At 39.2% G+C, this 22,919-nt stretch overlaps 2 protein-coding genes across 2 annotated transcripts in view; both read right to left on the minus strand.

Annotated features, from left to right (window-relative positions):
- UBE2U (ubiquitin conjugating enzyme E2 U) overlaps nt 1-6,058 on the minus strand; it is a gene marked incomplete at both ends in the record, with an annotated part of 28,425 nt that extends 22,367 nt beyond the window's left edge. The window contains 3 exons of the mRNA XM_084242360.1: nt 927-1,019; nt 3,901-3,982; nt 5,993-6,058. Of these exons, the coding sequence (XP_084098486.1) occupies nt 927-1,019; nt 3,901-3,982; nt 5,993-6,058 (241 nt within the window). The remainder of the gene's footprint in view (nt 1-926; nt 1,020-3,900; nt 3,983-5,992) is intronic.
- A 14,824-nt stretch (nt 6,059-20,882) lies between these two features.
- Nucleotides 20,883-22,919, minus strand: part of ROR1 (receptor tyrosine kinase like orphan receptor 1) — a gene marked incomplete at both ends in the record, with an annotated part of 381,045 nt that continues 379,008 nt past the window's right edge. Inside the window, one exon of the mRNA XM_084242691.1 lies at nt 20,883-22,310. Within this exon, the coding sequence (XP_084098817.1) occupies nt 20,883-22,310 (1,428 nt within the window). The remainder of the gene's footprint in view (nt 22,311-22,919) is intronic.

A 22,919-nucleotide genomic window follows, 5' to 3' on the forward strand; every position in this document is an offset into this window, starting at 1 on the left:
ATGTTTGTCCACCTCCACTAAAATTGGATGCTATTTTTGAAAATTTGTAAACATAAGTGATGAATCACATTTTTGGCTTTAATATGCATTTATTTTCTTACTAATTGAGGTCGCACATTTTTGTTAACTTGTTATGTTTCTTCTATCAAGTGTTTATAGTCTTTGCCATTTTTCTATAGTTTTATGTTTTTTTTATTGCTTCACAATGCTCTTCATATGTTATGGATATTATGTTTCTTACATTATAATTATCTTCCTCAGTTTGCAAAAGCAAATGTATATTATATCTTTTAATAATGTCATTGGTTATAGAGAAGTTATAAAAAGCTTATGAAGTTTAATGTGTCATGTTTTTCTCATGATTTTATCACATTTAGAAAGGTCTACCTCATCAAGCCCATAAAAATTCTACTGTTTTTTTTTTCTATCATTTAAAATTTTTAGTTTTTTCATCCATCAGAAATTCACATTATCTATAGTTAAACTGATATAACAATTTAACTTGTTTTCTAAAATATTAATTCATTGATACATCATTCCTTAATTTAAAAAAAGAGTACAACTAAAATAACGAATAACACAGGAATGGTTAAATTTATGATTCAGTCATTAAAAGTGATCTTTTGAAAAATGCTTAATAAATGCAGACATATGTAACTTAAATAAAAAACTATAATAGATGCAAAACTTTATATGTAATATCTCAGCTACATAGAAAAAATATCTACATAGAAAAAACAAAATAAACTTGGTAGTTTCTCTTTGAATTAGGAGTTTGAGTGATCATTTTTATACCTTTTTATATTCCCCAGTAGGAATTTATAATTATAACAAAGTTGTGAAAAACAAACATTATTAAACACTAAGAATGAATAAGGATAATAGGACCAGAGTCCTCAGTGATTAAAATTTCATTTGTTCCTTACCATTGGGATGAAAAGGAATTGTTTTAAATTTCACAAATGGTGGAGCCAAGTTGTACTTCAATGTAAAATTTATTTTCAGCTGGAAGAATAATCCTATGATATAGAAAGAAACAATTTTATTCAAGTGTCAAGTTGTTCTGATTAACTCTAACCTGATTAATCCTCAAGTTTCTTCCTACAGTTTAGTCTTCCCAACTTTTCTAGTTTCATTTATGAATAAATTGGATGAGAGGGTACACACACTCCTCTAAGTAGTATAATGGAGTCCTTATTATCTACTCCCACTGAGTTTACAGCCTGTATCCCAACAGTCCATTTCATACACTTACTCCTTCATCCTAATACCTGCCCCCTTCACTGTGTAGCTCACTGGAACTCACTGTTCCATACCCTGTCTTGTCTATAAGCCTTTGTAACGCTGATTACTCTGCCTGAATTTCTTTCCCCTTTTCTAAACCTGGAAAACTTCTATGCATTCTTCAGGACTCGACCCAAACTCAAAAGCCATTCCTAACTCTCCAAAGCAATTTTTTTTTTAAAAAAGATTTATTTATTTATACAAGAACTGGGGTCAGAGGCATGGGAGGGTGAGAGAATTCACCAAGACAAAGTGGGGAGCAGAACAGGTAGACTGACCAAAGACACTGCTGAGGGGAGCAGCGGGAGAGAGATGAGAGGTCTGCCATGTCACGTGGGTTTCTCCCTGTGTGGCCGGGAATGGAACCAGCACTGTAGAGACTGGACAGTTTCACAGCGCTGTGCTCAACCCACTGCACCACCGGGAAAGCCCTCCAAAGCAAATTTAACTAATCACTGTCTCCTCAGTGTTTTGTTAAAAATACATAATATCGTCTGCAAATAGTGTTAGTTTTACTTCTTCTTTCCCTGTCTGGATTCCTTGTATGTCTTTCTCTTGTCTTAGTGTCCTGGCCAGGACCTCCAGTATTATATTGAAGAGCAGTGGTGAGAGTGGACAACCTTTTCTTGTTCCTGATCTTAAAGGAAAGGCCTCCAGCTTTTCGCCGTTGAGAATAATGTTGGCAGTGGGTTTGTCGTATATGGCTTTTATCACATTAACGTATGTTCCTTCTATCCTGAGAATTTCAAGGGCCTTCATCATAAATGGATGTTGGACTTTGTCAAATGCTTTCTCAGCATCTATTGATATGATCATATGGTTTTTATTTTTCTTCTTGTTGATGTGTTGGATTACGCTGATTGATTTTCCTATGTTGAACCATCCTCGTGCCCTTTGGATGAATCCCACTTGATTGTGGTGTATTATCACTTTGATGCATTGTTGGATTCTGTTGGCAAGGATTTTGTTGAGGATTTCTGCATAAATGTTCATTAGAGGGATTGGCCTGTAAACACCGGGGATTACATCAAACTGAAAAGCTTCTGCACAGCAAAAGAGACATTAACCAAAACAGAGAGACACCCCACTGATTGAGAAAAAATCTTTGCACCCTAGTCAACTGATAAGGGACTGATCACAAAGATATACAAAGAACTCACCTCACATGACTCAACAAAAATAAAATAAACAATCCAGTCAAGAAACAGGCAGAAAAACTTAAAAGACATTTCTCCAAAGAGGAAATGCAAATGGCCAACAGGCATATGAAAAAATGTTCAACATCCCTTATCATCAGGGAAATGCAAATTAAAACCACATTGAGATAACACCTTATACCAGTAAGAACGACACATATCAAAAAAACAAGCAACAACAAATGTTTGCGAGGATGTGGTAAAAAAAGGAACTCTCCTACATTGCTGGTGGGAGTGCAAACTGGTCCAACCACCATGGGAAGCTGTCTGGAGGTTCCTCAGTCTACTAAAAATGAAGCTACCATATGACCCGGCAATTCTACTCCTAGGGATCTACCCAAAGGACACAAAAACATTGATTCAAAAGAACACCTGTATACCCATGTTTACTGCAGCACTATTTACAATAGGTAAAACCTGGAAACAACCCAAATGCCCCAAAATAGATGACTAGATCAAGAAGATGTGGTATGTATACACAATGGAGTATTATTCAGCAATCAAAAAAGATAAACTCATGCCATTCGCAGCAACGTGGATGGAGCTAGAAGGAATTATGCTCAGTGAAATAAGCCAGGAGGAAAAAGAAAAATATTGGATGGTTTCACTTATAGCAGGAATATAGGGGAACCAAATAAGACATCAGTGTAAAAAAAATAATAACAGTACAAAACACAACGAAGCAAAAACAGACAATTATAAACCAGAGACATCCTGCAGGGGAGGAGGAGGGAGAGGGATCAGAAGGAGGGAGGGAGGAGCACAGGGGACTGAGGTGATGGTGCACGGGTGCCTTGGGGAAGGAAACTCTATGGGGACTACACTTGAGGGGTTGGGGGGAAGCAACTATTGTTTAAAAATGAACAATGATGTTAAAAAATAAAATTAATACAAAAATACATAATAGCACATATTCTTTATTTTAATTATCACTTACATGGCTTCCCCCTCTCCCCACTCAACAAACCTATCTCATTAACCCATAATCGGAAAAGAGAATGATCACTAAAATGTATAGTGACCCAGTCTTCCTGAGAATTTGATTTATGGAAATTTGTGGGGAAATAACAGAGGAAAAAAATTAAATATAATTGTAGGAGTTTGATGTCAATAGGAATTTTGACATCCATTCTATAATTTCATGAAAGACTTTTAGATGGTATTTTCAATTAATATTATTTATTGTGTCTACTTCTTAAAAATGTAGTAACCTTAATGTTTAGCATAAAGAAAAATTAAGTCCTAAAATGTCCATTTATGTTGATAAATGACAAAAAAATTAAGCCATATAATTTTAAAAAATGCCATGCAAAGACTTTCAGAAGCCTAGAAAATTTATATGATATAACCTTATATGTAAAAAAAATAAACTACAAATGGTATAACTTTTGAAAAAGTTATTGGTTTTGAAAACACAAACCTTGCCAGATTGTATCCTGCAGACCTTCAATAACAGCTTCCCACTCCAGCAAGTCTTCACTCACAGGAAAGGCACTAATACCCTTTAATTAAAAAAAAAACCAAAGCAGAAACAAAGATTAAATAAGTCAAAAATTTCTTTCATCAATCAAATCAAAGATTTGAAATTCAAAAATAAGGTTACAATGAATTCTAAAACCTCTACATTTTATTTTTCTGATAAGTAATTGATTGGGGGGAAGGGCTATATATTGTCTCATTTCACAAAAGGTAAATTCTAGGAAACACATGCAATAATAAATCTAAAATAAATGATAGGCATTGAAATCACCAGTGGGACTAAGGATCAAGGTTGGGATGTGTGATTTAGGGAAGTCAATTTAAGATTCAAATTAGAAAAGAAGGAATTAAGTTGGAAAGCATGTGACCTTCCAAGCTTTTAAAAACCTTATGGATGTCTTCTTTGAAGACAAGATGCAAACAAACAAACAAAATAAACTTTAAAACACAATTCCAAAATTATTTTTGGAAACAAGAATAAATTTGTCCTAAACCATGGGGTCCCAACAAAGGGACAAGAATGTATTTCATAGTGCCTCCCCTGGTGGCGCAGCAATTGAGCGCTGGGCTGCAAAGCTGCCTGCAGCCTCTGCAGTGCCGGTTCAATCCCCGGCCGCCTGGGTGAGGGTCCCACATGGCGCGACAGACCTCTCCTGCCACGCCCACTGCTCCCCTCAGCAGTGTATTTCGGTCCATCTGCCTTTTCTGTTCCCCGCTCTGGCTCTGGTGAATTCTCTCACCCTCCCGCACTTCTGACTACCCAGTGCTTGTATAAATAAACAAATCTTTAAAAAAAAAAAAAAAAGAATGTATTTCATAGAAAACCGATCAATTATGCTGAAGCATACACTTAAATATGCTCCATATTTCTGAGCAACCACATAGTTATTATACTTGCTAGTTTGGAGAAACATTAAATCTGTCATCTACATTTTCTGTATTTACATGCAAATTGAATTCTTGTTCAACAGCTTTTCAAAGTTTAGGTAGAGCAGAAACACCAAATGTTAGGTTTGTGCATCTGGAAGGTCTGTTGTTGGTTCCAGTAATTATTCCTGGAACAACATCTCCAATGAAGGCAATACTTTTTTACAGCAGGGGTAGAAACAGAACAATGCCACTGAATTACATCTGAAGCAACCCTCCCTCTACAGCTTTATTCCTATTCTCTTCCCAAAGGATTCCCTTGCCCACAACACCTGCCTCCATTTTTAATTTTCATACTATATATGATAATCCAGCCTGTGACCGCCCCCCATGAACATTAACAACCTCACTGATGGCGGCATTCCAAGCAAAACCTTCCCCTGTGTTAAAATGGTCAAGGATGGGCATTTATGTGTGTGTGACAGCAGTTGGCAAATAGTTCAGTAGATGAGCCTCCCTGGTGGTGCAGGGGTTAAAGACAGCGCTATCAAGCTATGGCCAGCCACTGCAGCAGGAGTTCGATGCCCTGCCAGGGAGCTACCTACATGGTGCAGCAGACCTCTCCTGTCTTCCCAGCTCTTCTCCTCAGCAGTGTATTTCAGTCAGTCTGCCTGTTCTGCTTCCCACTCTCTCTGGTGAATCCTCTCACCCCTCCCACCTCTGGCCTACACCCCAGTTCTTGTATGTATGTATAAATCTTAAAAAAAAAGTTCAGTAGAATATAAGACTTAAGAGAAAGGGGTTTTGAGTCTAAGGGCCAAATAGTTGCCTAAACTCTCTGAGGCTTAGATTTCTGGTAGGTAAAACAAAGACTGCAACCCTGCACCTACCCTTCACTTACTACCTGAGGGACCCTGATATTCAAGGCCTAAATCCACATAAATAGGGTGGTAGAGTGCACTCAATACCGTTAACTAATATTATTAAGAAGTGATATTAGTTATTATGATGAAATAGATGAAGTGAAAGAGATTCATTAAAAGACAATGCTGTGGGGGCAAGTTAGGTTGAGCTAAACTTCGCCTTACAGAATAAGCACGGATTAAAGGGCTTTTTAAAAATTCATACCCCGATGTAACACAGCCCTCCAAAGCCCCAGCACTCACTTTGTAATTGTTCTTCTTCAGCTTTCGGTTCTCTCTCTCCAGCAGAAGGTAAGCTCTGCTGGACATGATAAGGCGGTAAAAGGTCTGTCACGGGGTCCGCACTCCTGGGGGGCTACTCTGAGGCAGGTTTTCTGGGGTTCCGGCTCACGCTCCCACACCTAGTTAGCGGACGAAGTGGCTTGCTTTTCAGCACTCTAGAACGCTGTGTGTGCCTCAGAGAAACTGGCTTCTAAGTCAGGCACGTAACAGTGGCTTTCCCGTCTCCTCTGCCTCCTCAAAACCACGATTTCCAGAGGGATTTGCGCCCGCGGCCTGTCTCTGCTGTGCCAGCCCACCCCCTGGTCTCAAGGCAAATTTGACAGGAGCACCTGGGACGGGCATGTGGCTGACACGTGAGGTGGGCGTGAGGGCTGTGCGTGCAAGGCCGTGGCAGCTGGTCGTGGTTGCAGCCTCGCAGGTGTAACTGGGCGGCCTCAGCCAGGGAGGCAAACAGGTTGCCTCGAAGCAGGCCCAGGGAGGGAGGTGGGTGGGAGCTTGGCCTCCAGTCAGCCAATCAGAGACAAAAGCTCTGTACACCCTCGCTGCCAATCATCAGCTGCTTTGCTTTGAAAAGCCAATGAGATCCGTTGTCAAGAGAACGACCCACCACTGCCCCACCACCACCAGCAGCAGCTGCCTCAACTGAGCATAGTTCACCAAAAAAAAACCAAAAAAAAAAAAAACAAAAAACAAAAACGCTTTCCAACCAGTTAGTGTAGAGGGCTTGGAGTCAATTCCCAGGATCCTGGGTGTAAGTCACAGCAAAAAATGTAAGGACAGGGCACAAAATATAAGGGCACAACAAAGGAGTGTTGTTTCCCAGTGTAAAGCACGCTGATGTTTTATTAGCCTATAAAGTCAAGTTACTTAGCTGCCCTGTCCTTATATTTTGTGTCCTGTCCTTTTATTTGCAGTGCTCCGAAATGATTTTTTTTTCTTTAAATATGAGAAACTATCAGGTAGCACTGGTCTGCGCTTATTAATACCTGAAGTTACATGGCATGTTACCATTCACAATACGTTCACAGACGTATTATTATGTCATTGAATCCTACAGTTACCCTGGGAGTATGCAAGTGGAACGGGGAGCTATTTGAAATCTCGAAGATTCTGAACTCTTACCGCAGTTTTGCACCTACAGTTCCTTCTATCTAGACATTTACCACATGCCCTCTGTAAAGACAGGACTGGACCAGCGCAGGTTTTCTGATCCAGCAGACCAGGTAAAGGAGGAATCAGAGTCCTTAGTGGGTTTTTGCAGGTCTTTTATTGGGGTTCACCAGGCATATGGCAGGCAGGGGTGCTGAGGGGCTGGGAGGCTGGTCGTCCTCCCAACCCCCAGCTAATCCTCACTCTATCTGGGCTCTCTGGTGTTCTCTGCTTCTGCTTCTTCTTCTCTGCTTCTCTCTCGGCTTCTCTTTTGGCTTCTGCTGCTGCTGGCGTTCCCGTGACGCCGCCCTTAAAAGCACAGTCTTAGCCCAGGTGAATCCCATCTACCTAGGCCCACACCCTACTCCAGGTGTCCGCCATCAGGCATGCATTCAGGACCACAAGGATCCATCATCTATCCTGATGGCGGAAGGGCAGAAAAGCCTGACATTTTTCCTTACCTTACACCCTCCCACAGTTTTACTTTCACTCATTCTTCAGATTTAATTTTACCTTTCACTTCTTATGGGATCCCCTAAGACAAGATTAGGTCCCTCTCTGTTGTGACCACATATTTCCCTTCCTATTACCAGTCATCCAACAGTATCACAATCGCCCATTGTCTTCTCCAGCAGACTGAAACTACTTCCAGTGGGTAATTTGCCAACCTCAGCAATAGAAACTGGCATTCTTGTTCAGAGGGTTGCTATTTTCTTTCTCTGTTATTTATGTGCTAATTTTATAGAATGGGAGTCAGTTCAATCCATTCATTCATTTATTCATTTATATTAATTAAGCAATACAGTACATGCTGTGGAATGACTCCAAGTAAGTGACTTATCTTTATGGCTCAGTATACAATAAATAAGAATGCAAAACAAACTTATAATTTCACTTCATGTTAAGTGCTATGTAGACAATGGAAGTTAAGGGTTAAGAACTCAAGAATAAGTAAATGGATCACAGTTGTCATCACTGGCTGACCATTGTTGGTGTTTTAAACATTAGCTTACTTCCTGTGTGGAAGAGAGGTGGGTTTTGGCTACTGAGGTTTCCTGAGCTAATGACGGGAACCGGGGCTTAGGTGAGGAATAGGAGTGAGGGTGTTTGTACATGTGCCTGTGTGTCTAGCATCTAGCATGTGTGCGACAACTAGCTAAGTTTGCTTTCTACAGTTAAAAGCAACAGGAACTGGAGACGAATAGCATCAAATGTTCAGATGTCTGGGCCACTTGAAATTGGAAACTTAAAATTAGAGGACTTTCTAAAAATATTTTTCTCTTTATGGACTCACTTTCCATTTATGATAACAAATGTCAGTTTTAATATATTTATCTTAATATAACCTTATACATAGTGTATATATATATAAAATTTTAATGTATAATTTTAATATAACTTGATAACATCAATGTTCTGTCTGTGTCACATCTCATTCCTAAACCATATCATCTGCCTATTCATCAGACTTATTGTCTGATGAACTCCCATTCCTCACCTAAGCCCCAGTTTGGTTTTTAATAAACCAACACAATCAGGAAAATAAACCCCCATATGTAGTCTTTCCACTATTTTTTGTTTGTAAGTCTGGTGGTAAATGGCATGTGATCTTAAGACAAATGAGTGTTGTGTCCCAGCAAAAAGCACACTGATGTTTTATTAGCCTATGTAGTCTTAAAGTTAATTAGCTGCCCTGTCCTTATATTTTGTCATCATGTTACAGTAACATGCAGCCAATAGTAATACCTGTCTCTCCAGATCATTGTGAGGATGAAAAGAAGTTATACACTCAGTTACTGGCTGACATAGAATAAGTGATAATAATCAACAGCTGCACTTACCATGTATTGGGCACACTGTACCCTGGTTGGCCTGTACCCCGGTTCTTGTCTAAATAAATAAATAAATATTTAAAAAAAAAACAAGTGTATGAAACAAGTACTTTTATGATTCTACTTATTCAGATGAGGGAAAATGAAGCATAGAGACACTAGATAATTTGCCCTAGGTCACAAAGCTGGAAGGTAAAACCCAGATTATCTAGCTCCAAAGTCCATGCTTTTAACCACCCCTCACCACCCATCCCGGTGAACAAGTGTTCTGCTATATGACAAATCTTGAGCATTCTTGACTGATTGTTGGCTATCTATCAGTGGCAATTATTTACTGAGTACTTTAAAATGGGAAGCAATCATATTTATCTGAAGAGTTTTCTCTTTAATCATGATGATGATGGGATTCAATTCTATTTTTTATTTAAGTCACTCCTGATGATGATTTTGAAGAAATTAAAAAAAATCTGAAATCTAAAAAGAAAACTTACTAGCAAATATTTGTTTTTATACTTTTCTTGTCTTTACAATTGTTTCATTACAATTCTATAATTGTTCCATAATTGTTTCATTACAATTTCATTACATTACAATTGTCTTTATAATTATTTCATTACAAGTGAAGAGTAGGTTGAAATAAATCCTGCTATGTGCTGTTTTGGGCATTCTCCCACGGCCTTTTATTCTAAAAATAGGTCTACGGGATCGAAAAGAGAAATGTTGCATTATATGTTTTTATGGTAGAGAAAATGCAAAAGTGACCTCCAAGATCTCCATCCCATGCATAAACCTGTGAATATGATGGATTCTCCTTTTGTGATTACATTGTACGGCACATTTGACTTCAAGAAAGAGGGATGATCCTAAGTGAGCCTGACCTAACCAGGTGAGTTCTTAAGTGATACTGGATTCTTTCTGAAGAGATTCAAGATATTGCATGTGAAGGAGATTCTTTTTTGCCTCTTTGAAAATGGAAAGGGCTTTGTGGCAAGGAGTGTGGGCAGCTTTTAGGAATTGAGTGTGCATGCTGGCTGATAGCCAGCCCAAGAATCAGAACTTCAGTCCTGCAACTATAAGCAACTGAATTTTGCCACAGCCACATGAACCTGGAAATGGACCTGAATTTCACTTTAGAACACAATCTTGAGCAGAGAATTCAATCATACCGTGTCCAGATCTGTCTGGAAACAAATGGATATTATTTTAAGTTATTTTAATATATTATTTTAATATATTAAGCAATAAATAACTAATACAACTTCTGATGTAGAGTACACAGCTACTAGCCAAGACAAGTTATATAGCTAAAGGTCAATCATTACTGAGTAGAGTTTACCCTAATTTACTGTGCAAGGAAATTGAAGCAGACATTAACATATATTTTCATGTCATTTAGTCAGGGTTAGGAGATAAGATGGGTATGGGATCTTGAAAAAGGAATACTGAACCAATGCTTATGGACAAATTTTCAGCATCCCAGTTGAGCAGGGCAACTGACAGTGTAATTATTTAACACTGGCAAAGTTACTGAAGCCATCTCAAGCTTTAACAATCAAGCATCCCTTCCCCCTCCTTTTTTAAAAAACAACTCTTTCCCTCAGGACTTGAACAGATGTTTTCATTTTACTTGCACTGAAAGATTTTTTCTTCTCCGCCAGGAATATGTACCAGTACAAAGTGTTAACCTCATTTGGATTTGAACCCCCATCTCAACAGCAAAAGAAGGCTGAGGATCGCCAAATGTCAGCTCAGCTGTGAGGAGTATTTTAAATCATATTTTGACGTATGTTACGCTGTTAACTAGAAAATGAAGTGCAGCACACATGCTTCTAGTAACTCTGGTTTCAAATCATATGATCCCTTCTTTGTCTTAAAGACCTTTTGATGTGCATTCTCAATATTGAGTTTCTCTGCTTTTAATAATCTTATATTCTTTCCTCAATATAAATGTCATGAAAAGTTTTGAATGCTAATCTTCTAAGATCAAACAGGAAGAAAGAGGTGGGCAGCATAGTTCAGTGACTTGAATTCCTGAAATTTCTCATTTAAAATTTTTATTTTTACCAATAAGAGCCTGGGCTGGAAGAAATGTTTGGTTCACTCTTTTTTTGGAGGGAAAACTAAAGGCGGCCCCAAATTTTAGAATAATGCTAATTACAAAATCATTCAAAATCTGGTGTAAGACAACAGAGATGCAGGGGTCACTTGATCACATTTCTATCTAATTTGTGTCTACCTAACAGGAACTCAGAATTCCTATCACCATTTTTGCTTTTGTAGTGGTGACTGAGTCCAGCTTCAACTAGGACTGAAGGCTTTCTGGGACAAAGGACTTTTCATTGCTCAAACTGGGATAGTCCCTGGCACACTGGCTCAGTTGGTCCCTTTATCTAGGGCAACAAGAACCTTAAAATTGCCAAGGCAACTTGGTAGCAGCTGGTTGGAGCTTGGTATTTAAAGGAGCCCAGTTTGTTTCCTAAGGCATACGGGTGCCCAAACTCCATAATCAAAGTTATAAAATGCAATGCAAAGAATGCTGCTGGGAGGGGATATCATGGATGTCTACACTGAAGGAATGCAGTGCTTGCCTGTGCACTTTACATGTGCTGAAGTGTTTTAGGGGAATCAGGTCTCCTTTCATTTCATTCCCTGCATGGTTGAGATATATGGCATTGAATAATATCTAAGTACAACTGACTGTTAAGTGTGTGGGGGAAGGGGAAATGTTTAAAGGTCATATTATTCTAGGCTTCCTTCAAGTAAAGATCGGTTTAATATACCTAGTCATAATGCTCTCAGTTGCCCCCAGGGGTAGTTCCAGAATTTCAACTTGGGAGAAGCTTTGAGGTGGCAGTTGGCTTTGAAGGGGTGTAAGGGATGACATCTGGCTTAGGGATGCGCTCTAAGCTGTTTTTACTTAGTGTATGTTTATTAGGGGTGGTTTGAAGGGAGATGATGGAAATTATTGAGGGGTTAAGCCCACCCCCACCTCATTGGCATCAGTACTGGTGTTCTATATTATGGCATATGCATGAATAATTAAGTAGAATAGTTCATGCTCTAAATATTTTACCACATTAGAAAATAATGCATCTCTTTCAAAAAATTGTTTAAAACACATTGAACTATGGCAATGTTATGACTTTTTTTTTTTTTTTTTTTTTTGGTTTTTATTTTTTTTTATTTTATTTTATTTTTTTTTATAAATTTTATTGTTATATTCCCCATACAATTGCAGCCCCTCATTCTGACCCCAATCCCTCCCCTCCCGCCCCCGCCCCCCTAAAAGTGTCTCTGGTTCATAGTTTTTTGTTGATTTTGATTTTCACTTTCTTATAGTTATTCATTTTCCTGGTCCCTTATTTAAGTTTTCTAGATTCCTGCTATGAGTGAGACCATCCGGTATTTTTCTTTTTCTTTTTGGCTTATTTCGCTGAGCATGATCCCTTCCAGCGCCATCCATGTTGCAGCAAATTGCATGTGTTTATCTTTTTTGAATGCTGAGTAATATTCCATGGTATATATGTACCACATCTTCTTGATCCAGTCATCTATTTTTGGGCATTTGGGTTGTTTCCAAAGCTTAGCTATTGTAAACAGTGCTGCTATAAACATAGGGGTGCAGGTGTTCTTTGGAATTGATGTTTCTGTGTCCTTTGGGTAAATACCTAGGAGTGGAATTGCTGGATCATATGGAAGCTCTATGTTTAGTAGGTCCAGAAATCTCCACACAGCTTTCCACAGTGGTTGGACCAGTTTGCACTCCCACCAACAGTGCAGAAGAGTTCCTTTTTCTCCACACCCTCGCCAACATTTGTTGTTGCTAGTTTTTTTAATATGTGCCATTCTCACTGGTGTAAGATGGTATCTCATGGTAGTTTTGATTTGCATTTCCCTGATGACAAGTGATGTTGAACATTTTTTCATATGCCTGTTGGCCATTTGCATTTCCTCTTCAGAGAAGTTTCTTTTTAGCTCTTCTGCCCATTTTTGGACTGGATTATTTTCTTTGTTGTTGTTGAGTCTCATCAGCTCTTTGCAGATTTTTGTGATCAGTCCTTTATCATTAGTGTTGGGTGCAAAAATATTCTCCCAGTTGGTGGGGTTTCTCTTTGTTTTTGTTATTGTCTCTTTTGCTGTGCAAAAGCTCTTTAATTTGATGTAGTCCCAGCTGTTTATCTTTGCCTTCACTATCACTGCTTTGGGTGATGTGTATGACTTTTTTTTTTAAAAGATTTATTTATTTATTTATACAAGCACTGGATACAGTCAGAAGCGCGGGAGGGTGAGAGAATTCACCAGAGTCAGAGCGGGGAGCAGAACAGGCAGACTGACGAAATACACTGCTGAGGGGAGCAGTGGGCGCGGCAGGAGAGGTCTGTCATGCCATGTGGTACTCTTGCTGCGGCTGGGGATCGAACCAGTGCTTGAACCAGTGCTCAAACCAGTGCTGCCGAGGCCACGGGCAGCTTCGCAGCCCAGCACTCCACCTCTGCACCACCAGGGGAGGCCCGAAGTTATGACTTTTTGAGCACCTATTAGATGCCAGATTCTTTATATTTTTATATTCTCATTAAGTGCTCATATGAACTCTGAAAGGCAGATATTGTAGAAAGATTATAAAATTATAGACTATATATTTTTTGATACTTTGTATTAGTCTACTGCAGATTACATGAATTAGTTAATTATTTTAATGCAATTCTGTGAAGTATTTTTTCAGAAGAAATAGCAGTTTAATCACTTGACTAAATTCACATGGTTACCAAGAGTTGAAGAAGAGATTTACCCCTAGGCTGTCTGAGATCCCATGACATTTACTCTTAACATCCAAGCTACATTAGACCATTTTCTTGCATAAGAAAATAGAGATTTGCCTTACTTACTCAAGGTCATCCGGCTCAGGTGCTGGAACAGTTGAAAAGTACATGTTGACTGCTCTTCTCTTTATCCAGTTTCTATGAAAGAAGAGGGCCTAGACTATACAGTGTTTCATATTATGTCTCAAGAATTTATAGGAGCTTCAAGGTACCTTTTGTCATACATTTTGGGATGATCCTGAGAAGTTATACATTGCTCCTTGAACACCTCAGGGGATTAGGAGACTAAAACAGTTAAGATACACACACACACACACACACACACAAACTTCTAATCAGCCCTTTGTGTATATGAGCCAGTTCCACATTCAGGTATTCAACCGTGGTCATCATGGTTGGTTAAAACTGTGGACCCAGAATCTGGGGGAAAAATATCTGCATGTTAGCCAATTTGTGCAGTTCAAGTGTCGACTATAGTTTTCAGAATCTCCCAAACATTTGTGATAATAACTTGGTTTAACAGCTATTGTGCTAGTGCAATAGGAGGTTATCAAGGGCAGTCCGTGGAACATTTTAGGGTTAAAATCTGAGCTCAGCTGAGAACACCAATTAGTGATGTGGGCCACTAATGCCGGAGAACAGGGACTCTGAGCCGTGGGTTTGCTAAACTGGTTCTGTCCACTTACGGCTTCAGCTGGTTTGGGGATTATGTTGCAGTCTCAACTGTACTTCTCCGTCCCTATAAGATTTTTACATCCCTGTGTTTGACTGTGATGGTGTAACTGCAAGTACCTCCCAGCAGGGCTGTGTACAGATCTTCCTGGACTTGTGGTGTTGCATCTAATAAATACACCATAGGTTGAAAATATCCTAAGTTGAAAATGCATTTAATACTTAACCAAATGAATATCATAGCCATCAGAACACTTCAGTAGCCCACAGTTGGGCAAAATCATCTAATACAAAGCCTATTTTATAATAAAGTGTTGAGTACCTCATGCAATTTATTGAATAATGTGCTGAAAGTGAAAAACTGTCTATAGAGTATGGGTTGTTTACCCTCCTGATTGAATGACTGCCCGGGAGCTGTGGCTAACTGCTGCTGGCTGGCATCACAAGAAAGAATCTCTGCATATTGCTAGACAAGGAACATACCAATGTTCAAAACTTCAAGTACTGTTTCTACTGAATGCATGTAATTTTCACACCACCCTAAAGTTGAAAATTTGTTAAACCATCATAAGTCAGGGACCATCTGTACATCCATGTCCTACAGCCAGATTTAGGCTCAGAATTTGTGTTGACTGAACAGAAGTTTTCCAAATGATTGTGTTTTAGTTCTGCCCCTTGCTCTTTTTCTTGCCTGGTAACAGCTTGTCCTTCAGAGTCTGGGAAGTGGCTGCAGCAGCAGATCCTCTTCTGCTGACATGAGTGAGAAATAAATGTTTGCTTTTGCAAGGCAAACCACTGAGATTTTGGGGTTGTTTATTGCTGCAACCCAGCTGACTGATACAAGCACTACACTCTATTTCCAGAGTCAAATAAGTCATTTTGCCTGAATATTAGTTTTAGTCTTACTAGGTTGGCTCTTAATCTATACATGCCATTAGCATGTTTCAGTTCTTTTAAGTTAATTTTAATGTGGGTAGATACAAATGAAATTTTTCAAGGAATCCTATTACAGTGGGCCCAAATGATAACTACAGTCATCAGTCTCACATTCAAGGACTGAAATAGTATAGGATGGAGACTGACCTCCATCTATTTCTGATGCAATGTTCATATGCCTCTAAGGTCAGTGAGAGCTTTTGTAATTATCACAGGCTTCATGCAGCTGGTTCTGTTGTTTTGGTTATTTGAATTTGCAATGAAGAACACAGGTCCACAAAGATTGAATCAAGTTCCTCCAAAGTGAATATTCCCTAAATAATCTTTATTTCAGCCTATCAAAATATCGAGCTGTTTAAATGTGTAAGTTAGATTCCTGAATAAGAATATTTGCTGATCCTGGGCCTCCCCTGGTGGCGCAGGCGGTTGAACACCGTGCTGTGAAGCTGTCCACAGCCTCAGCGCCGGTTCGATCCCAGCCAGCTGGCGAGGGTCCCACATGGCACGGCAGACCTCTCCTGCCGCTCCTGTTGCTCTCCTCAGCAGTGTATTTCATCAGTCTGCCTGTTCTGTTCCCCGCTGTCTCTGGTGAATCCTCTCACCCTCCTGCAAATCTGGCCTGTACCCCGGTTCTTGTATAAATAAATGAATAAATCATTAAAAAAAAAGTTTTTTAAAAAAGAATATTTGCTGATCCTGTCACTTCAGTACACATACATCATGTCAGGCCTGGCCAGCCAATATTACAGAACTCATTTGTGAACAAGCAATTTATAGATACCTAGGGTTGACCAGTCATGAGTATGTCAGCAGGCCATCTTCCTGGGGTCTCTGTTTCTAAGCCTTCCGAGACTGATTTCCCAGCAGATTATGTTGAATGCTCTGATAGCTTGCGATGCTCTCCTTTCTTTGAGTTGACAGTATCCTAATACTCTTGGCATTTATGGTAACAAACTTCAGGTGTGGTCATATTTTGACTGCAAAAATTTTCCCTTTCAGTGTGTGTTCCCTTAATCCTTCTGTTCTTCTAACATAGCATTTCCACTTTAGCATTTGAACTATGGGTTTAGGGGACACAAAGCTCTATAAATTAATATGAGTATGAGTTTCACCTCTAGCACCTCCCTGGGCTCCCTCTTGCTGTCCTCCCTCAGAGCTCTCAGCCCCTAAAGGCAATGGGAGCATAGCCCAAGCAGAGGCGGGCTCTCAGCTGGCCAGCTGGGGCTGATGGGCTGCAGCTGGTGAGCAAGCCACAGGTAACCTCACGCAGCCAACTAGGTCACGTTGTCACAGGAAGTGCAGGGGAAGGTGGGAGCCTCCACAGCTGCTTCTGCTCTGTGCTAGCTATGAGCTCGGCATTCCCCCCTCCCAAGAAAGATCAGCCTATCCTTGACCTCAACTTTCAGTTCCAACACAGGGAGAGTTCTTTCAGTTGTGTTAATCATCTGTCCAAGGAGACCAAAAAAAAAAAAAAAAAAAAAAAAAAAGTGCACTAAGACTGTGTTTTTTTTTAATCTGTCCACATTAAGGAAAAATATTTTGGTTCCTCTCCAAGAATATGAGCCGTGGGCGAACTAGACAAGGAGTATATTCTTGACGAAGGCTGAATGCTGTCAGTTTTTTATCCAAGTAACAACTACAAAAAATAAAGCCAATTGTCAAATGGTTAATGTAAAAGGTTTTAGTGTTGAATTTTTGAATAAGAAACACTTGATTTTTGTTAAAGGACTATGTGAACTAAAATATTACTACGTGCCTATGTATACACTACTAACAATGCAATGACCTCCCATCCCTACTGCCATGCCTTTAATTTAGGCTCTGTAATTGCTGGCATCTCAAACCTGAAATTTCTGACTCAGTACTTCAAAGCAGGGCCTGAGATTTTGTATTTCTAACCAGTTCGAAGGTCTATTGGCCTAGACTTCGAGAGATACTGGGACAGGTACTTACCTTTGAAGGTGTGTAGATAATAGAGCGCCTCCTATCAAGTTTTTTTTGTGGTTTGCAAGAGGCATCTGAGGTGGTACTGTGAGCTTGCAGATGTTGGTGATTAAGGAATTAAGGCCTCGATTACATAGTTACATGATTGGGGATGGGCGGGGGTTGGGAGGGTGTGGAGAGACAGAAGAAGGAAATGGGAGTGAAGGCAGATTGAGGAATTCAAGTGAGAGGGAGAAACCCAACCTGACACTGATCTCACCGCCATGTGAAACGATTGCTTTATTGAGTTTGATCGCTGAGGTGGTGACAAGAGCTGTACCTAAAACAGATGGATAAAGGCCCTGAAGGTTTTATTGTATTCCCTTCTGTATTAAATAGCAAAAATGGACAAGTTCTTTGAACTTTCATAATGATACTTATTTTCCTTGACAGTGTGTATTAATCGCCAGATGGGGAATTCTTTCTTTTGGGCAGATATGGTCATAAAGATAAGCTGTGACAATTAAATGACCACATTTATTTTATCAGTGTGGCTGGAATCTAAGTTAAACATGATATGATATACACAGCTTTTTCTTTTTTGGAGTTCTAAGACATGATTTTTGATATCTACAGTCATGTGGAAACATAGAGGCCAAAAAGGATACAACTTTTAAAACCAATTATATTCCACCTGGTTACAAAGTAATCACACAATATTATTTGATTGAAAAATTAAAATCTTGCCACAGATAGTCTTGGAATTCTCCCCTCCACCTAAGATCACTAGCAAAAGAATGCCCACGTCTATTTAAAATCTTACTTAAAAGAAATCATTTCAGTGAAATTTTAGTAAATAGGAATTATGACTTATCTTTCCATGAAATGTCACTCATTAGGACAAATAATATGAACTTTCTCAAATCTCCATGATAGCACTATTTGGGAAATGATATTTTATGGTAAACATTTTTAATAAAGAGCAGCATAAGATAATCAGTGTTTAATATCATCTCTGGTGTGTGAAATACAAATGCATATATCCTCAACATAATAGTCTTTTTGTCATTACAATTCCATGCTTGTCTACTTGAAATGCCCATAGTAACAAGTCAAACATTAATTAATCAGTGATTAAATGCATGCAATGGAAATATTGAAAGATGACAGGGCAGGATATCTGAATATTGCCATATATACTTGAAGAAAATCTATATCAAGTTAAAAATAAACAAAAGAAAAGAGACCAGATATAAAAATGCAGAGATATATTTTCACTTCTGTGATACAAACCATAAACATAGTTTTGTGCAAAAAAAAAAAAAGATCTGAAAATAAAGTCATCTTACAAATCATTAACAGTCAACAAGCAGAAGATATTTTTCAGTTTGTGAAAAAAAATACTATTTCAATACAAAAGGGACTGTGTTATGTAGAGTCACAGTGCTATTATAGAATACATTATTACAAGTGGTTTTGAAATTTAGTTTGCTCACCTTAATGACGTCAGTAATTACAAAATGTTTAAAATAAATGTTATAGTTCTTTGTAAAAAACTAAGTTGAATTTATTTTTTAACCATAGTAATGTTTTTCCAGAGTAGGTAATTTACTGGCTCATGGAATGCTCATTTCCCTTTAAGGGACTCCTAGAAAAACTCAGATTCACTGAAGTTGTGTTTACTTAAAATAATAAATATTTGTGGAAAATAGTTGATTGTCGTAGGATATAAAAATTGTGGTTTGAATCTTCAACATTAAACAGTTGCATAGCAACAAAAGGATACAAACATTCTCCTCTACCTAAAGTTAAGAAATGTAACTTTTGAATCAGCTTATTTATGTCACAAAATGTCTTTTTTTCTACCAGTTTATCTATCAATAAATCTGGATATAGCTAATTCTTTGCGTTCACAGTACATTTAAGTCCATATATGTTGTCTGAAGATTCAGTGTTTGGGAAATGGTAACACATTTTGGTGAAAATATTTCTTTGATTTACCATCCTAGTTGTAGTTTTAAAAATTGAAACATCAACATATTTCTAACTCACTTATATTCTCATCAAATATTTCCAGGAATTGCTTTATATCCTGTCAGTCTCTTTTTAAGTCTCTTTAGCTATAAAATTAAAATAAAAATGAGACTTTGAGACAGTGTCCTTAGAATAAAGGAGTTATTTTTGTAACTAGAGAAAATGCAAACATAAAATTCCTTTCTATATAGAACTTGAAACCCATTAAGAATTCTAAACTTGGCAAAAGATGGCTAGCAGGTAAATAGCGTGAGATGCATATTTGATACCTCCCACTAACTAAGGCAAAAGTGATCCTGTTCTATTTACCAGCTTAAATAATTCAGTTCTTGGTAATCTTTTAAGTGAGAACTCAGTACTTATTAAAAAAATACTGAAATATTTCACAAAATAGAATTCATAGTCTTTGGATTCCAACTAACTCTATGAATAAATTGTTATAACTCGTGGTGCTAGAATAAAATCTGCGAGCATTTTGGATGAGAAAAAAAACATGAGGGAAACGTCAGATTAACTAGATACTAGTGTTGTAGAGTTTTCTACCTCCTTAGAGTCAACTGATGATGAGGACCCTACCCATTGGACAACTCATAGGCAGAAGGTTGCAAGCATTGATATGATCGTCTGCAGACCTCCCAATCTCCAGCCTGTGAGGCTATCCCCATGGGAACCCTTGTTTCTCTCCCATGGATGCTGATTTATGTTGAGGGGCCTTTTTCCTGACTGTGCTTCCTTTGGTGCCTTTTTCCTAATGCAACAAAGTGAACTATTACCCACAATTCCAGTATCCATATCTAGCCTTCTTCGATGCCATATATTATTCCAAGCATTTGTGTAAACACACTGTAGAAAAGGCCATGATCAACAGAGGAGATCCACAAAGGCACACATTTTGCACCTTCCCAAAGGATCCCCATTGTGTAAAAGGCTTCAGGGAACTCTTATATTTGTCTTATGGCTCATTTCCAAATTTGGCCTAAAGTTTCCTCATTGATTATGAAAATCGCTTCCATACAAACATGCATAGAGTCTACTGAATCAATATAATTCCTGAACATCTGTCCCGAAGAAAAGACAGCAGGTAGACAAATGCTGCGGTATATACATTATGGGGAAGAGGCCAGTCATGGCGACTGGGGGTGAATACACAAAGCACCATTTGACCTTCCTTTTTGGTTTGATATTAAAATACAAGGTTCTTTTCCTCTTCACCGGTTTGCAGTTCTCAGTACTTGAAACCAGATGTACCAATCCCAATGCCATGTTATGCACCCTGATGGAGTGTAAATCACACAATGTTTTTTTTTTTTTTTTTTCCTGGCTGGTGTCTGCCTTGCTTGATAAGACACAGTTAAACTTCACAGAAGATACTTGTTGTAATGTCTGCTAAATGAGAACCTTACTTTAATAAAAATATTTGAATATAAATCTTTTCTACGGCTTTCTAGTTTTTCCTGTATACCACATTTACAAAAGTCATGCAATTTACAGTTCTGCAGAAATCATAGATTCGGTGTGTCCATGAATATTGGAATCTCCTAGCAAAGATGGTTGCTTTGAGTCTATTTTGTAGGGTTTTTGAGATTTGTTGCCAAAAACGGTGATACCCATTCCACCAGGATGGTTTGGAATCGACATGTGTGGTAGTAAAGGAATATTTGCTTCCTGATTGGATCCTGATGAGGGCAAGCTTGTCACATGACCAGTGCTAGTTGACCCACTGGCGCTGCTTGGGGACCGACTCTTGGGAGGCGGGCAGTGCTGAATCACTCTGGGAGGACCTGTTGGCTGATAGTGGGCAGCTGGAAATGCTGCATATCCAGGAGGTATTGGGTAGCCATTGATGGGGATGAATCGCTGGTTCTGAGGTATCGGTGGGCCAATGAAACCAGCAATCTGGCCCTGTGGTGTAATACCCTGGCTGGGGAACATATAATTAGGATATCTGGGGTTACTGAGATTACTCACGGGGCTGGCACTAAGGGAGGTTGTCTGTGTGGTGGCATTTCCTCCTGAAGGAGTAGTTGAGCTCGTGTGACTTGAGAGTCCCTCCCAGGACCGAAGTCGGACATGGATATCTTTAAATCTTGGTCTCCTGGAAGGAATCTCATTCCAGCACTCTGTCATAAGGCTATACATTCTGGGTGGGCAATCTTCAGAGCATGGTAACAGTTGTCGTTTTCTCACCATTTCGATCACTTCCTGGTTACTAAATCCATAATATGGTTGGAGTCCAAAACTGAAAATCTCCCACAAGACAACCCCAAAGGACCAGATATCTGAATCAGAAGAGAATTTGCCATACATGATGGCTTCAGGGGGCATCCAGCGAATGGGCAGCAAAGACTTACTCTGCACCCTGTAGTAATCAGCCGAATATATTTCTCTGGAAATCCCAAGGTCTGAAATCTTGACATGAAGTTGCTCTCCAATCAAAATATTTCGAGCTGCAAGGTCCTTATGGACAAAGAAGTGACTAGACAGGTAGTCCATGCCAGCTGCAATTTGAATTGCAATATGTAGAAAATCTCCATGATCCAGGCTGGATTTTACAGTCCCATCTTCATCACTGCTACAGCCAACATCAGAATGTGGGGATCGCATGATGAGGAACTCATGGAGATCCCCCTGATTCATATACTCAAAAAGCATACACACAGGCTGTTCCTGGGTGACAGCTCCTAAAAGGCAGACAATATTGGGGTGGTGTAGTTCAGCCATCAGGGAGGCTTCCTGTTGAAATTCTGTCCATTGCTGGGGGTTGTTAAAGTCTTTCAAGGTCTTTATAGCAACCAACTGGGCATGGTCCATGCCTGGGAGATAGAGATGGCCCTTATAGATTTTTCCAAATGCACATTCACCCAATTCTTCCATAAAACGTACAGCAGAAAGAGGCAGCTCTTTAGCCTTGCTCTGTATGAAAGACAGGAAAAGTGTGGTTTAAAGACATTTCTTTTTCTTTTTTTTTGAGATTTATTTATTCATTTACACAAGAACAGGGGTACAGACCAGATGTGGGGGAGGGTGAAAGGATTCACCAGAGACAGAGCAGGGAACAGAATGGTCAGACTAACGAAATACACTGCTGAGGGGAGCAGCGGGCGAGGTAGGAGAGGTCTCCGTGCCATGTGGGACCCTCGCCGGCCGGCCAGGATCGAACCTGCACTGCAGAGGCTATGGACAGCTTCACAGTGCAGCGCTCAACTGCCTGCGCCACCAAGGGAGGCCCTAAAGACATTTCTTAAGGTAAGACATGTTGGCATCTGAAAGGAGGAGTGGGGCATATAAAGAAACTTTCTAGACATCAGATTAAAAAATATATATATTGTAGGTTTATAAGTCTTTACATTTGCTGGCTGCCATTGCAGAAGATTCCATAGGTAACTTCTTGTCTGTAGCTCCATGCTCCCCTTAACCCCCCACCCACACCTCTGCTTCCACCCATGGTTTCTTGTTGTTTCCTAGAGTCTTATCACTCAAAGTCTGGTCCTGGGAACAGGAATATCAGCATCATGCAAAGCT

The sequence above is a fragment of the Talpa europaea genome (genome assembly GCF_964194135.1).
Source record: "Talpa europaea genome assembly, chromosome: 9".
Lineage (NCBI taxonomy): Eukaryota > Metazoa > Chordata > Mammalia > Eulipotyphla > Talpidae > Talpa > Talpa europaea.